At 35.4% G+C, this 14,896-nt stretch overlaps 1 protein-coding gene across 7 annotated transcripts in view; it reads right to left on the bottom strand.

The window, feature by feature from the left end:
* The window catches only part of TACC2 (transforming acidic coiled-coil containing protein 2), a 192,923-nt gene that overhangs the window by 78,659 nt on the left and 99,368 nt on the right, over positions 1–14,896 (bottom strand). For 6 of the 7 annotated variants that reach the window (XM_039336549.1, XM_039336620.1, XM_039336137.1 and 3 more), the window contains one exon: positions 13,158–13,283. The exons of the other annotated variant lie outside the window; for it this stretch is intronic. In XM_039336549.1, coding sequence (XP_039192483.1) covers positions 13,158–13,283 — 126 coding nt within the window. The remainder of the gene's footprint in view (positions 1–13,157; positions 13,284–14,896) is intronic. 7 annotated transcript variants of the gene reach the window in all.

Here is a 14,896-nt window from a genome sequence, read left to right as displayed (position 1 = left end):
TTAGAAACTTGGATCAGAATGATGATAGAAGAGAGATAGAAGTCTCATGAGATTTTGTTATAATACGTTTATAGCAACACATTTCAAAGATTCCCAAATCATAGCATCTATTCAACATCTACATAAAAGTGCTGAGTGAAGTCATTTGCTGGTTTGGAGTTCATATTTTTCAACCCAATGCCAGCAGATAAAGCCAGTGAAATTCTGTCCCAGGTTCTGGAAGCTGTGTGTGCCTGGATGGGAAGAATGATCTCCAAGGGCCTCCTTGGACTTATAACTCCTGTTCATTAGCACTGTGAGCAAGCTGTGGACAACTGGACTTTTGTACAGCTTCATCTGGTGCAACAACTGTGCCCTGTCTTGGATTGAGAGGCCCTTCCAATAGTCATTCATCTCTGTCACCACACAATTCAAATACAGAAATGTATCCTAGAAGAGATTGTTTTGAAGACCTTTCGGGATCTTTAACTGGTCCAGATGTAGCACTGTGGGCAGGGATGGCATACTTTGCTATGCCCACATGACATTCTTACTCTATGACTTGTACAGGTTTTTTTCTGGATATATTTATAACCTATAAAGTCTATATGGCACATAGTCTGGATATTTAAGAAACTGCTTAGCTCCCGAGGTGTCTGCCTGTCCGATAAGTGCATCTACATACTATTAAAACTCATGATAGTTAATGGGGTGAAATAGTGGATCATAGGGAAACAATTTTTGAATTAATGTATCTCAAATGGGCTAACTTAGATAATTTGTCCAGAGGGGAAATTTCTGATGCTCTCTGCCAGATGCTCATATGGAAACTCATTGGGGAAGCCAATAGGAAGTTAAAAATTGCTCCTAATCCCACTGCTATTTTGCTAACCCTTTCTCTGTTAAGGTAAGGAAACATCGGAAATGATAACCAAGCAGGCACAGGTTGCCTAGCTCCAAGTAAAAGTACATATAAAAAGAACTGCGTGTGGATATTCAGGTAGGATTATCTTTTTAGGTTTAAGGAAATGGGCTAGGGTCACAAAGCAAATATATCCATACAAGGAATTTTTGTTTAAACCAGTGGTTCTCAACCTGTGGGTCGGGACCCCATTTGGGGTCAAACGACCATTTCACGGGGGTTGCCAAGCAACGCCGTCCACCATTTTTCCCCCCTTTTCCTTAGCTATGCTACTCCCTTTTATTTTCCTTAGCTATGCTACTCTCTTTTATTCTATTGGCTTTTGAAAGCCAATAGAATAGACTCTCTTGAATAGAGTCTAATTCTATTGGCTTTCAAAAGCCAATAGGAATTGTCCAGACTGTCTCTGTCCTGCTGAGCCCGCCAAAAATCCCATTCTGCAAATGGTGCTGCACCAGTTGAGTAGTCCTCGACTTACGACCGGTTGAGTAGTCCTCGACTTATGACCGGTTGGGGGTCGCGGCATTAAAAAGGTTGAGAACTACTGGTTTAAACAGTATGGGCATAGCAGCTGACATATTAAAATTAATAAAGCTCTGTTTCAGGAAAGACTTTGTTCAAACTTGAGTTATGTTTCTTATTTCATGGGAGACAAATATAATATTCTCTACTGTGTGATCAAAGTTGTTAACAGAATAGGTACATGAAATCAGACTGCATTAATGGTCTCCTAAGGACCTGAATATAAATCCATAAAATTGTTAAGAAAATGAATGATGTATTGTCAAAGTCCTCTTAGAATGTGCAACTAATCATCTACTTCTATTTCACCAAAGACGTTTCTCAATTTGTGTACAATAAACTGAATCACAAGTATAAAAGGGGCACCAAATATCAACTCAGATTTTATAATTTACGCTTGTTGAGAAACTAATCATAAAACATTACCAGTTACTTGAAAATCCAGATGAATTCAGCAGATTCAATATAGTCATATTTCACTATCAAATATTCACCTTTATACATGACATCACGATACTAGAAGGTATGGTGTATAAAATATTCCCTTTTTATCTGTGTTATAGATGCTTGTAACATGTAAATTTAGTTCAGAAACTAGACAAATTGGGCATTGTTCAGAGACAAGAAATAACAAGGAAATCCGATTCACATCTATTTTGTTGTTCAATAATGTTTTGCATTTAAAATCCAGTTGCTTGTTTTATTTATATCCTTAAGAAAATTTTGGGTTATAAACATAAAAGACACCTCTTTATAAAGTCACTACCACATCTCACCAGTTCTCTGATCCACTATGTGCCAGTAGACTACAGCTCTCATTTTCTATATTCACATTTAATTGATAGCTTTAAGTTGATTTTGAGCCTCTATTTCTTCAATGGTTCTCTAACTATCAGCAAACCTTAGCAAATCCCAGGATAATTCACTAAGCAACAATTTTTGTTATCTAATCAGGATCAATGGTTTGACATGATTAATATTTTATGATAAACCATCTTTCTGTAGAGAAAAGGTTTAGTTTAAATAACAACGGTGTCTATTTTCATTGTAGCAAAGTTTTAAATATTTGAACATAATGATATATCAAAACAAAATTAGCTGAAACAGTGCCAGACCTAAGCCTAACTCAAATCTATATGTTTTAAACCAAACATATCTCATCCCTGAAAAAAATAGGATACCTTCAAATTAAAAAGGATTACATTAGTGAGATCTACAGAATGGGAGTTTTTGGGATTTATACTATTCCCTTATGCCATTCCTACCTTTCCTTTCCATATTATGATCAATAGTGAGGTTAAAATATACGATTTATCATGCCTCCAGATGAGGATTCCTAGATCAGCTAATTAAAAAACAGCATACCATTCCATCTTATCTTTTAAATGTATTTTAGTGTAAAAAGAACAGACAGGAAAATTACAAACAGAGCCATGTACAAAATACTAAAACTTAAAGTAAAACAACAACAAACAAAATGAGACAAAAAGACATACATAGGTGCTTCCTATGGCTTGAGGCTAGCAATAAGATTTAAGATAAAAGATATCTTAAAGTCAATAATGGGTTACTGTAGCCATGTGTGGTTTAAATATCTCACTAGCTTCACTTTGATGTTCAAAGCATGTATATGTTCAAAATATCTGATTTTTTTTTCCTTTCTGTTATGAATAGAACAATGGGAGGCACGGAAGAGGAAAAGGAATTAAACATAAGCAAGTTTCCCAAAAGAGCTCTAATACAGATTAGCCTTCCCTAACTTGATACCCTTCAGAAATATCCCATCTCACCTAGTCTGAACCATGCTAGCTGCTGAAGGCTTTTCCCAATTCTACAAGATCCAATATTTTAAAAGGGCAAGATAGCTCACTTCCTTTTTTAAAAATGTGGTTTTTGACTGACATCATCCCCCCCTTTTTTTAAAAAAAAAATATTGACAATTAAAATCCATTCTTCTGTAATGTCTGTAGCTTTAATTGCCAAAACGTTGGCATTTCCCATGGAACAACATTTTTTCAGGAAAAGCTGTTTCGTTGTTTGGGACACAAATTTAGTTTGAAACTTACAATTAACATGACTGTTTATTTCATGATGAACAAGGTCATGGATTTTTTTTTTCATGGCATGAAACAAGATATGACAGGGTACATCACCCATTGTGCCTAATACCAGCTGAATGTATAGGGAGAAATACCAGCTTATGTACAGGTAGTCCTTGATTTATGACCAAAATTGAACCCAAATTTCTGTTGCTAAACAAGACAGTTGTGAATTTTGCCCCATTTGATAATCTTTCTTGCTAAAGTTGTTAAGTGAACTACTGCAGTTCTTGAGTTAGTAATCTGTTTGTTAAGTGAATCTGGATTTGTTTGCCAAAAGGTCTCAAAAGGTGGTCAGTCATGTGACCCCAGGACACTGCAAATGTCATAAATATGAGTCAGCTGCCAAGCCCCTAAATTTTGATCATGTGACCCTGGGGATGCTGCAACAGTCGTCTAGTGTGAAAAACAATCATAAGTCATTTTTTTCAGTTTCACTGTAACTTCAAATGGTCACTAAATGGTCACTAAACGAGGACTACCTGTATGTAGGTCCTAGTGCAGTGGTTCTCAACCTGTGGGTCGGGACCCCATTTGGGGTCGAATGACCATTTCATGGGGGGTCGCCAAACAATGCAGTCCACGTTTTTTCCCCTTTTCCTTATTTCCTACTCCCTTTTATTCTATTGGCTTTTGAAAGCCAATAGAATAGACTCTCTTGAATAGAGTCTAATTCTATTGGCTTTCAAAAGCCAATAGGAATTGTCCAGGCTGTCTATGCCCTGCTGAGCCCGCCAAAAGTCCCATTCTGCAAACGGTGCTGCACCAGTTGAGTACTCCTCGGCTTACGACCGGTTGAATAGTCCTCGACTTACGACCAGTTGGGGGTCGCAGCATTAAAAAGGTTGAGAACCACTGTCCTAGAGCCATCTTTAACTTAAAGATCAGTTGGAGGTTTGCACATACCCTTAAGAAAACAACGATTACATTGGAATAAACAAAGCAATTTCTATCTGTAGTACCACTTTTAATTCTGAGATTATACTCTTCAAGAAAGGATTCTGTACGAGTGATTAGAACAATGATCAGTTTAAATCCATTTCTCGACTTACTGATTATTTTTTTGTTTTAGGAACAACGTACAATTCTCATTTCACATTCTACATGCAATGATGCACATAAAGTAATATAACTAAAGCAGACTACCTTAAACTAAAGCAGAACTGGAGAATATCACAAAATACAAAGAACTGGAAACAGAAGTAGAAAAACTATGGCAAAAGAAACCTGAGATAGTATCAATAGTGATAGGTGCCTTGCAACCCCAAAACATCTCGAAAACCATTTGAGCATCATAGGGATTGATAAAAATCACATCAGTCAACTGAAAAGGCAGTTTTACTTTGAACAGCTTACATCCTGAGGTAATATCTTTAATACCATAACCTATCTATCCCAGTTTCTTGGGAAAAATTCGATAGGTCGATAAAAATGCCAAATCTAGTCCAAACAACTAACTATTTGACCCACCATAATAATAATAATACCCAACCCATACAACTTAGTGCTAATTTTGGTTTATTTATGGATTAAATACACATCACAAATAATGCTAAATCAGAACTTTGTGACCTTACTCATTGAAAATGGCTTCATTTAACACTAAGCAATCAATCACGGGTGGCTTCACACATCATGCCAAATTAAAAAAAAAGTAAATTTCATAAAAGTTTAGCACAAAGTGCAAACCAGGCCATACTTGTCTATACACAACTTTCCAATTCACCTCCCAAAGCTTAGTCCTCCGAAACATCAAATTAAAAAGGGGTCATTTGATCTGGTTGAAATAGTTTCCTGCCACTGAATAGTCTCCCATTGTTAATATACTTACAATAGACGAATTTCCTTTTTACAATTTCTTCCACCTATGTTCTTTGAATCAACTATGATTGTTAGAACTCCCAAGGGCATATGAAAACAAATAAAGCCCAATTCTCACAAAGTTAGAAAGAGTTATTTACATTGTAGTAAAAGATAAAACTGAGATCTAATTATTCAATCAATGCAATTCTACATACAAGTGAATCAAGCTCTCAGACAAGATTATTTACTCAATACAATGCAATTCACATTTTATATTTCAATATTCTTCAACTGGGACATCCCCAGAGGTATGCATCAACTCCCAGAATTCCCAACAATTGCACTGCTGGTTTGGGAAAACGGGCTAAAGTTAACATATCTGAGGGGTTTCCAGATTGAAGAAAGCCATTAGCAGCATTTTAAATAGATTTAGATAGATAGATGGATAGATAGATAGATAGATAGATAGATAGATAGATAGATAGATAGATAGATAGATATATCCTGAACAGATAATAATAATAATGCTTCCATCCTGCGACGATATCTGTAATACCATCAAACATCCACATCTGCCTATCTCAGGTCCTGGGTAAGGACTCGATAGGTAGACAAAATGCTGAATCCAGTCTGAACATCTGGCTGACTGTGCGATGATCGTCAATAATAATAATAATAATAATAATAATAATAATAATAATAATAAAGTTGGAAGGGACCTTGGAGGTCATCTAGTCCAACCCCCTGCTTAGGCAGGAAACCCTATACCATTTCAGACAAATGGCTGTCCACTCTCTTCTTAAAAACTTCCAGTGTTGGAGCATTCACCGCTTCTGGAGGCAGGTTGTTCCACTGGTTAATTGTTCTAACTGTCATGAAGTTTCTCCTTAGTTCTAGGTTGCTTCTCTCCTTGATTAGTTTCCATCCGTTGCTTCTTGTCCTGCCTTCAGGCACCTTGGAAAATAGCTTGACTCCCTCTTCTTTGTGGCAGCCCCTGAGATATTGGAACACTGCTATCATGTCCCTCCTCGTCCTTTTCTTCATTAAACTAGACATACCCAATTCCAGCAGCCTTTCCTTATATGCTTTAGCCTCCAGTCCCCTAATCATCTTTGTTGCTCTTCTCTGTACTCTTTCTAGAGTCTCAACTTCTTTTTTACATCGTGGTGACCAAAACTGGATGCAGTATTCCAAGTGTGGCCTTACCAAGGCATTGTAAAGTGGTATTAGTACAGACACAAAGCAGTGTAATATTGATTATTATATAAACATTAGGTAGAATTGCTTCTTCCAATCCATATTTAAAGTTCATTGCTGAAAATGTTACAGTGAATTGTGATAAGGATCTTCTTTGTAGAATATAAATGGTTTAGAAATGTTACCCTTTTCACATAGGAAACTTTACGAGCTCTAAATGTAAAACATATAGTTGGTATGTGATTCATATTGCTTATCTGACATAAAAATCACATTTTTCTTGGAACTCTAGAACATTTTTCAGGACAAGCTTGATCACAATGGCAAACAGTCATTAAATAATAATGTATTTGCTTTTCCTGAGAATGTACAAGAATAAATGTTATTGGATACTTTTGCCCTACAGAAAAGCCCCAGTAGGAATATTGAGATTCTTGCCTATTTTCTCTCATGCAGACAGAAATTTGTTATTGCTAGCAATTTAGGAGTACAAAATATAACTTTCTTCATTCAGTGGTGCACTTCCATTGATACATGTTTGCTTTCTACTGAAACCTAGATAACCTTGCTTTGCAACATATATATTTCACAAAGAAGAGAAGAACCAAGGGCCTGCTGTTCAGTACATATTAATACAGCTGGCAAAGGATCCCTTGTACAGAAAACCATAGAAATATTTCAGTCCTCCATGTGTTTATGCAAATAGATCCAGGCAAATTTGGGAGACAAGGTGCTTAAACAGGCTTTTCTTGTCAGCAACTGAAAGTAGCAGTCAGTGTAAAAATGCCACAAGGACTTCATGAACTCCATTTGCTGGTACACTGCAATATTTCTTTCTGTTGGGTGATTTATTTCTCATCTTGTTCTACCATTCAAAGAGATGGGCCTCTCTTTTTTATTAAAAGGCCTCTTTGCCTTGAAGGACTAGGTTGATTTTACCATGGTCAGCATATTTCACCTCTTTCTCCACTGTTTTTATTTAGCATGATGTTTTAAATAACTGCTTATTTGTTTCTCAGAGCTCCTTATCTGAGTCAGATTTTCAAAGGTCAGATGCTCTTTAAACTACTCTTTGCTATCAATCCGATCTCAGCTGTAGCTTCTCAATGGGTCTTCATCAATCCATGTCTCTAGCAAATATCCAAACAAAACACTTTGTGCTTGCTTTGCTAGTAAACCACTGATAAGAAATATTAGGGTTTATATTCTGATGAGAAATCATTGTTACTAGAGAAAGAGGGGTGGCAGAGATGTAAGATGGCAAACAAGGGAGGTCTTAGAAACACCCTGGAGAAATCTGGGAAGAAACAGCTTGGAAATGGAGATGATGCCTGACAGCTAAAATTAATAACGTGGAATTGAACAGGTCTAACAGCAGTTGAGAATGGAGTTTTTATTTTAATTCAAAAGAGAATGGCTAGTGATCCTGATTACACAACTTTTCACTGCTTAAAGGCTCCATCACTTACCACATCATCAGAGGATGTATATATGTGGTTCCCGGTTATCAAAAATATTGCTGTTGTTATATTTGATTGTATGCCCCTTGTTAGGTTTAGATATTTAAAATCCCTATTTGAAAGAACATCCTACTGGAACCTGAATCACAGACCATTCTATTTCTTCCTGAACTCTAAGATGTAAGCAGAACTGATAAGACAAGGTAGTTTAGCTAAGAATCCATTATACTGAACAAATCAGGATACTGTATAAAGGAAGATAACTGATTATTTGTATTCAGTGCATATATCTTTTATCATTGTATTTTCTTTTTCCTACTTAATCTTGGAAACAGAACTTGTATTTTATCTTTACCGCTAAAGGCTTGCTAATTAGAGAATAGCCCAAAGTCTGTGAATTGTTTAAGAGAAGTATCTAAAGGAAAGTATTGTAGATGAAGAGGACCCGTGAGGGGTTTAATTTATTTATTGCCTTGGTAAAGCTGAATGACAGAAGATAAAAGATCAAAAGTTTTACTTGTCAAAGGGTCTCACAAAGCAGAACAAAGCCATCTGACTGAATCAGAGAACAGGGAAATCTTGCCATTAATAAGTATAAGCCCTTCCTCAACGGTATAACTAGGAGTAGGCAGAGGTAGGATTACGACAGACTACAGATATGCCAAAATTGTATAATAATTTGTACCTATTCATGCTTACATTTAACTAGGGATGAAAGCTGGGGGTTCATATAAATGCTCACTGTACTTTTGAAGCCGTGTTTGATCAGCAAGGGAGGGAGAATATTTTTGCATTGGTATGAACAGCAATCAGAAGCTATAAATCAAATTTAGTTGGAAATGACTGCTTTTGCTATTAGTTTGAATAAAATGGAGAAAAAATAGAATGCATTATTTCAGTCAAATCCTTTGAATCCTTAAGTATATCCAAAACACTTAAACATTTATTTTGTATTATCATTCATTAATATTTGCCTTGTTCAGACTTTCCCAACATTTCATCCTTCCAACATGATGAGACTATATGCTGGGAATTAAAATCCCAACAACTGTAGAGAACATCACATTGAAAAGCTTGTCTAAACACTTTTCTCGTGTCTTTTAAGAAGCATTCATAATGATGTTTTTACCAATCCTGCACATATTTACTCTGAAACAAATTCTTCTGAATTTTATTAGGAGCCTCTACCAACTTGTAGCCTTGATAATCCATCAATTGATAAAGGGCTATTTTCAGTCTCAATATCCTCTTATAGGTCTGCCTTTCTTAAAACATGCACATACAGGTAGGAACAGCAAATCATGATTTTAAAATACGTTATTTCATAACACAGTAAGTCAATACCGAGAATTTATTTAAACTTAGGGCTGGAACTATTTACAAAAAAACATGGGTGTTAAATTCTAACACTTGTAGCTTGAATGCTTTAAATCACAAAGAAAAAATAATACTGAACAATACTCTCAGAAAAAAACAAATAGGGTGACAAAAGAAACTGAGTTTATAGGTTTTCTAATCAATTCTCATTAAAAAGCTACATTAGCAATCAATTACAAAGTTCCTGTAATGATGTGGTATGTTTTCCTGCTCATGTGCAACATTAGGCATAATGCCAAGACGAAACTACTGATGAGCTGGTTCTTTGGCAATGTATTTGCAAGGATAGTTCTATGCATGTTTCATGTAGTATGCATCATGTAAGTAGTTTTTTTACCCCTCCTTTCCTGCCGTTTTTATTCGCTGATGTGGAAGGAAAGACAACATATCACTTGTCCTACAATTTCCTCTTCTGTTAATTGATGCGTGTTAAATGAATATATTTCTTTGGGATTCAGGTAATGGATAGGACAGTTGCCCTAAACTGCTAACTTGAACAATTGGGCGGAAGACAACATGGTCCCCTGGGAAGGTGTGGCTCAATTAGCTCAATCCCATACCATGACCTTTTCATGAATATGAATATGAGAGTATAAAGCCACGTATAGCAGCTGCTCTTTTTTTTTTTTTTTTTTTGCACCTGATATCTATGTGAGCATATGTCTCATTTCAGCTGGCTTAAACACTGGGGAGGGAATGGGAAGGTTACATGCAACATAAAATGCAACCATCTGATTGAAAATTAGACAATATTTCAACAGAACAGGATTCATAGCAGAATTTAATAATTCCAGAAACATGGTTAAAATGTTCATTCAAATGAATTGAATAATCATTTCTATATCAAATGAGCTACAATATAAACAGCGCATATATGCCGGTCATATCTGTTCTTCAATCTGCCTTTGCTAAGAGGAGGTTTGAAGTCCTGTGAGGTGAACTCAGATTTCAGATAATCTACAGTCCTGGGAAAAAGCATTAATCCACTTTCAGATTTTTGGGAATATTTGCATGTTTTTTCCCAAAGATGGGACATACATAATACATACAAACATATATACAAGAATTCCCAAAAGGTGGTAAAACCTTAACATTCTTAAAATTGTATATTATGTTGTGGGCGTATTCCCATGTAAATAAAAATGTTTTAGTTTGTCAAGTTATTACTTCTAATATACGTAGCAGCATATTAGCACAAATATTATGTACAGTATTTTTCTGAGCATACTAAAAGGATATATTTTGTTTTTAAAAAGAAATCTCAGTTTAGTTTAGCAATGTTGCTAAATAATAAATTCTCCATACTACAGCAACCCAATATTATAAAATCATACCAAACAACAATACTTGTAAATTCAAATCAGATATCATAAATTATGTATGTAATGTATGGGCTACCAATGAGATATGTCCTATATGACCATCTGTTTTTTAATTCTTATTGTTAAAGGGAAATAGTATTCTGAATGTGTAAGTACACTATAGTATCTCCCAATTTTGGGATGTAAAACAGTAGTATGTTGTCTTGAAAAGCAGTCTTCAGAATAGAGGGTCTGGCTGAAATAAAACAGCATAAAACTGAGATTAGGGTGAACTCGTGGCATTCTGCCAAAATAAGCCCAAACTGACTAGTATTGTATTTTTATAATGCTATGTGGGGGAACAGCTGGCAATCTAATCTACCCTTTATCTCACTAAAAAGCATTATGTGAAACCTTGATTAACTAGAGCCATAATGGGCAGTGGAAGGTTAGTGTTCACGGATCATTTGTTGACGTCAATGGCATACGGGCTTGTAATCTAAGAGGAGTATATAGTAAGGAGCAAGAATTAATAAATGAAATCTTTTTAAAAATAGATAATTGTGAAACTGAGAGAAAGGAAAGGATGGAATAAATCTGAATGGATATGGTCTGATCTTGTCAAGTTGACTTGGTGAATACATGCATGGAAGTTTAAAATTCAATGAAAATATAAGTAGTAATTCCTAGCTCATAAATTTGTCATAGCCACATGTTACTGTAGCTGTGGAGTGGTGCTAATGAAAGAAGTAGAGATGTGTCGGGCCTGTCCCAGATTGGGCATTTTGAAAAGAAATACCTTCAACTCAGTTTGTAGCAAAAGGCATACTTTTACTAAAGCCAAGTGGTTACAGCACAAGCAAAGCCAGATCTGAATATTCCCATGTAAACCCAGTGCTTTTCCCTTCTGGACCCTCCTCCCTTGGGTTTTTCATAAATGTCCAATGGTATTCAAACTAGGTGTTTTGGTAACAGCCCTAAAGTTTGGCACCTTTTGGTTGGCATTTGCATTCCGTTCTCTCACTTATGTCCTTGGATCTGCCAGGCTCTATTCCGGGGTGGCACCTCTGATTCCTCTCATTGTCTCATCTCCCCTCCCTATATCCCCTTACTCCCCCTCCCCCCTTCTGACAGGATCTGACAAGATGAGTTTTGGGGAATGAATGCAATGTGGAAATGGTTATTATTCTTTTATCTGACATGGATAGATAAGTTGATGGAAATGAGATGAGAGTGATTACGCCCTTCAGAGACCAAAGATTGCTGAATATTTACTTAAAAGCTTGTTTCATATACATAGTCTAAACGTCATGTCTTCATCAGCATTTATGACTTAGTATTTGTAATCAAATGTTGAGAAAATTATTGAAGAATATTGGAGACTATGAATGTGAGACACAGATTATTTGATAGTGTGAAAAATGGGAAAATAGACATGGAAGAAAAGAAAAGAAATGAAAGAAAAAAGAGCAGATGTAGAATGACGAAAGGAAGGGAACATATGCATCCTATTTGAAAAAAATATTGGAAGATAAATTATCTCTCTATAAGATGACTAAAAATATAGAAAGATTATATGAAAACTACTTGGAACAGAGTGAAAAGAATTATGCTACAGAGTGCCACAAAATTATGTGGGTTATGCTAATGGCATATTCTTGGATCGAATGATAGAATAAAAAAAGCCTGTGAATGACAAAAATGCTTCCAAGAATGTGGATGAATTATAGTATTTACGGTGTTTAGACAGAAAAGGTTAACTACAAATCCTCAAGAGCTTAATGGAAAATAAATATTACAACAAATGTTGCTTCAAGATTTATATATATTCTTAGAGGATTCGTATAATAATTCGTATAAACACAACAGATGCTGAGAAAATGTTTAAAGGATCATCAGATGTATTTGGAATATATTAGGGGGGGTTAAATTTCCAAGTATATTTTCATTAGAATCTGATTTTATAGAATCAATAGATTCCAGGCAGCTTACAATATAAGAAAACCATAAAAACATCACATTTTCTCAAACATCATACCTCTACCTACCCCAAAGATGCCTCTAATTTAATGACAACTTTCACCTGAAGACTTACTGAAAGAGAGCAATTTTAACTTTTTACAATTCTTCACTGTTTATAACACTACTTTCTCCAACAGCATGATGTATGGTGGTATGCAAAAAAGAAAATCCACAGTGATTTTATATCAAAATGCAAACCATCTGCTTGATCTGAGTGCATGCAGGGTTGAAATCATTTTTTCCATCAAGTTTGGCAGAAAAATGAAGACAGTGTATTTGTGAAACTATCAAAATGCACCTTCAATTTCAGCCAGTTAGTTTGTTAATTTGTAGCATAAGTTGATTAGTATATTAATTACACTAATTAAAACATTTTGTTTCCATGCCATACATGACATAATAATAGTGATAACCTAAAAAGGGCTCACATAGAATTTTGGACAGAATTTTCTTCTGTCCAATGGAATCAACATACCTCTTGGTTTCAGGTATGGGTTTTCCAATCTCTTGGTCGGATTGCTTTATCTCAGTAGGAAATTCAGGAGCCACTGATCCTAGGTCAGGAAGAGATGCAATGGTGCTATCAGTCCGCTGGCTATCACTGCAAAATAATGGACAGTTATAAAATACTGCACATATGTTTTAAACTGTATTCAGAGACTAGATTAACTGCACATTTATCTCATGGTTGGCTCCTAGTAGGAAATCTAGTCTTCTACAGCCACTTGAAATTAAACAGATGTAGACTTGACCCAGAAATTTCAGAAGAGCTTGATGTATGAGATCATTTTTAAAAACCAAACTAGGAATCCAACTGCTTGACAATTGCACTCTAAATTTCTACTTTATTGTTTGAGTAAATCAAATAAATTTACAATAAAGCACAATTATAAAATACACATGCACATTAAGCTCATAATTAGCAATACACATACCCACACAAATATTCAGCTTTACTAAGATGTGTAAAAGTATCAATGTTGAAATAGCAGAAATCTAACACTAAAAGGTTACGCCAATATATCCTTGAAAGATGTTTAAATGCAAGAAGGTAGGGCTTTGCTAAATCTCACCAAGAAAGGAATAAGGGCTCTGTCACTGGTACCTGCCAAACAAATACCTATTATGCATCTGTAAGAAAACAAATTACCTGAAAGTGATATTCAAGCCTGGCAGAATCATATGAAAAGAATAACCATTAGATATGGTTTTTTCAGATCATTTAAAAACTAGTGCTAGCATATTACATTCAGCCCAGAAAGAAACTGATGACCAAATGAGTAATATCTAAACCGTTCTAACCATTCTTGTAACTGCATATTGTATCAATTAGAGGAGCTGATGGATCATTAAAGTTACACAACATTCCATTCAGGATATCATTAATGTAACGTTAATGAAATCTCATCGAATCTTTATCAAATAGTTGAGCCAGACAAAGATTATAAAGGCTGCTCCTAATACCAGCGGAACATGTAAAGGCAACATAACATTTGGAATCTCTTCTAACTGTGTATTTCTTTACTCAATGGAGGTGTTTCATCATCTAAGGGTTCCTGTACACCATAACCTAAATTATAGGACTTTGAATCAATAACATCTTCTTTTTCCATGCATTGTATCAGTTTATCTGCCATCGTCCAGACGACGATAGAATTCACACACTGTAAAAACATGGGCAGGACAACCTTTTCATGACACTTAATTTTGGGGACTTCCTCAAGGACTCAAGGACTACATCAAGCAGAAACCATGAAGTACATATGTGTGAAACTTGAATTTTTAAAAACGTTTTCCTCTAAAAAGATTGCAAACTTCCACAATATTTCCTAAAATTAACTGTAGCATCAGTTTAGCAATGTTTTTCACTTTCCAAATTCTAGTTTCTAGCACTGTCCTTAGTATTTCAATATACAAAGAAATTTAATTGGTTCTATACATTTGGGGAGGGTGGTCTTTGGCAGTAATAATATTGATCATCTTAGGACAAATAATTTTGGAGAGGGATTGCCAGAAATATCAGTGGGAATAATCTCAGTCATCAGCTGACATTAGAAGGCAAAAGTGCGCCAGGACAATCATTTGATGAGCCTTCTACACTTGCAAAGATTAGAAACTTTCAACAAACCGAACAAAGATAACTCCTTTTCCACCAAAAAGATTGGATTAGAGAGATGTTACGGTATATAAAAGACCATAAGAAGATACTGATAC

Source organism: Crotalus tigris, unplaced genomic scaffold (genome assembly GCF_016545835.1).
Source record: "Crotalus tigris isolate CLP2741 ecotype Arizona unplaced genomic scaffold, ASM1654583v1 scf7180000017536.10889498, whole genome shotgun sequence".
NCBI classification, from domain to species: domain Eukaryota; kingdom Metazoa; phylum Chordata; class Lepidosauria; order Squamata; family Viperidae; genus Crotalus; species Crotalus tigris.
The sequence above is the reverse complement of the archived record's forward strand: the minus strand, read 5'-3'. Positions and strand labels throughout refer to the sequence as shown.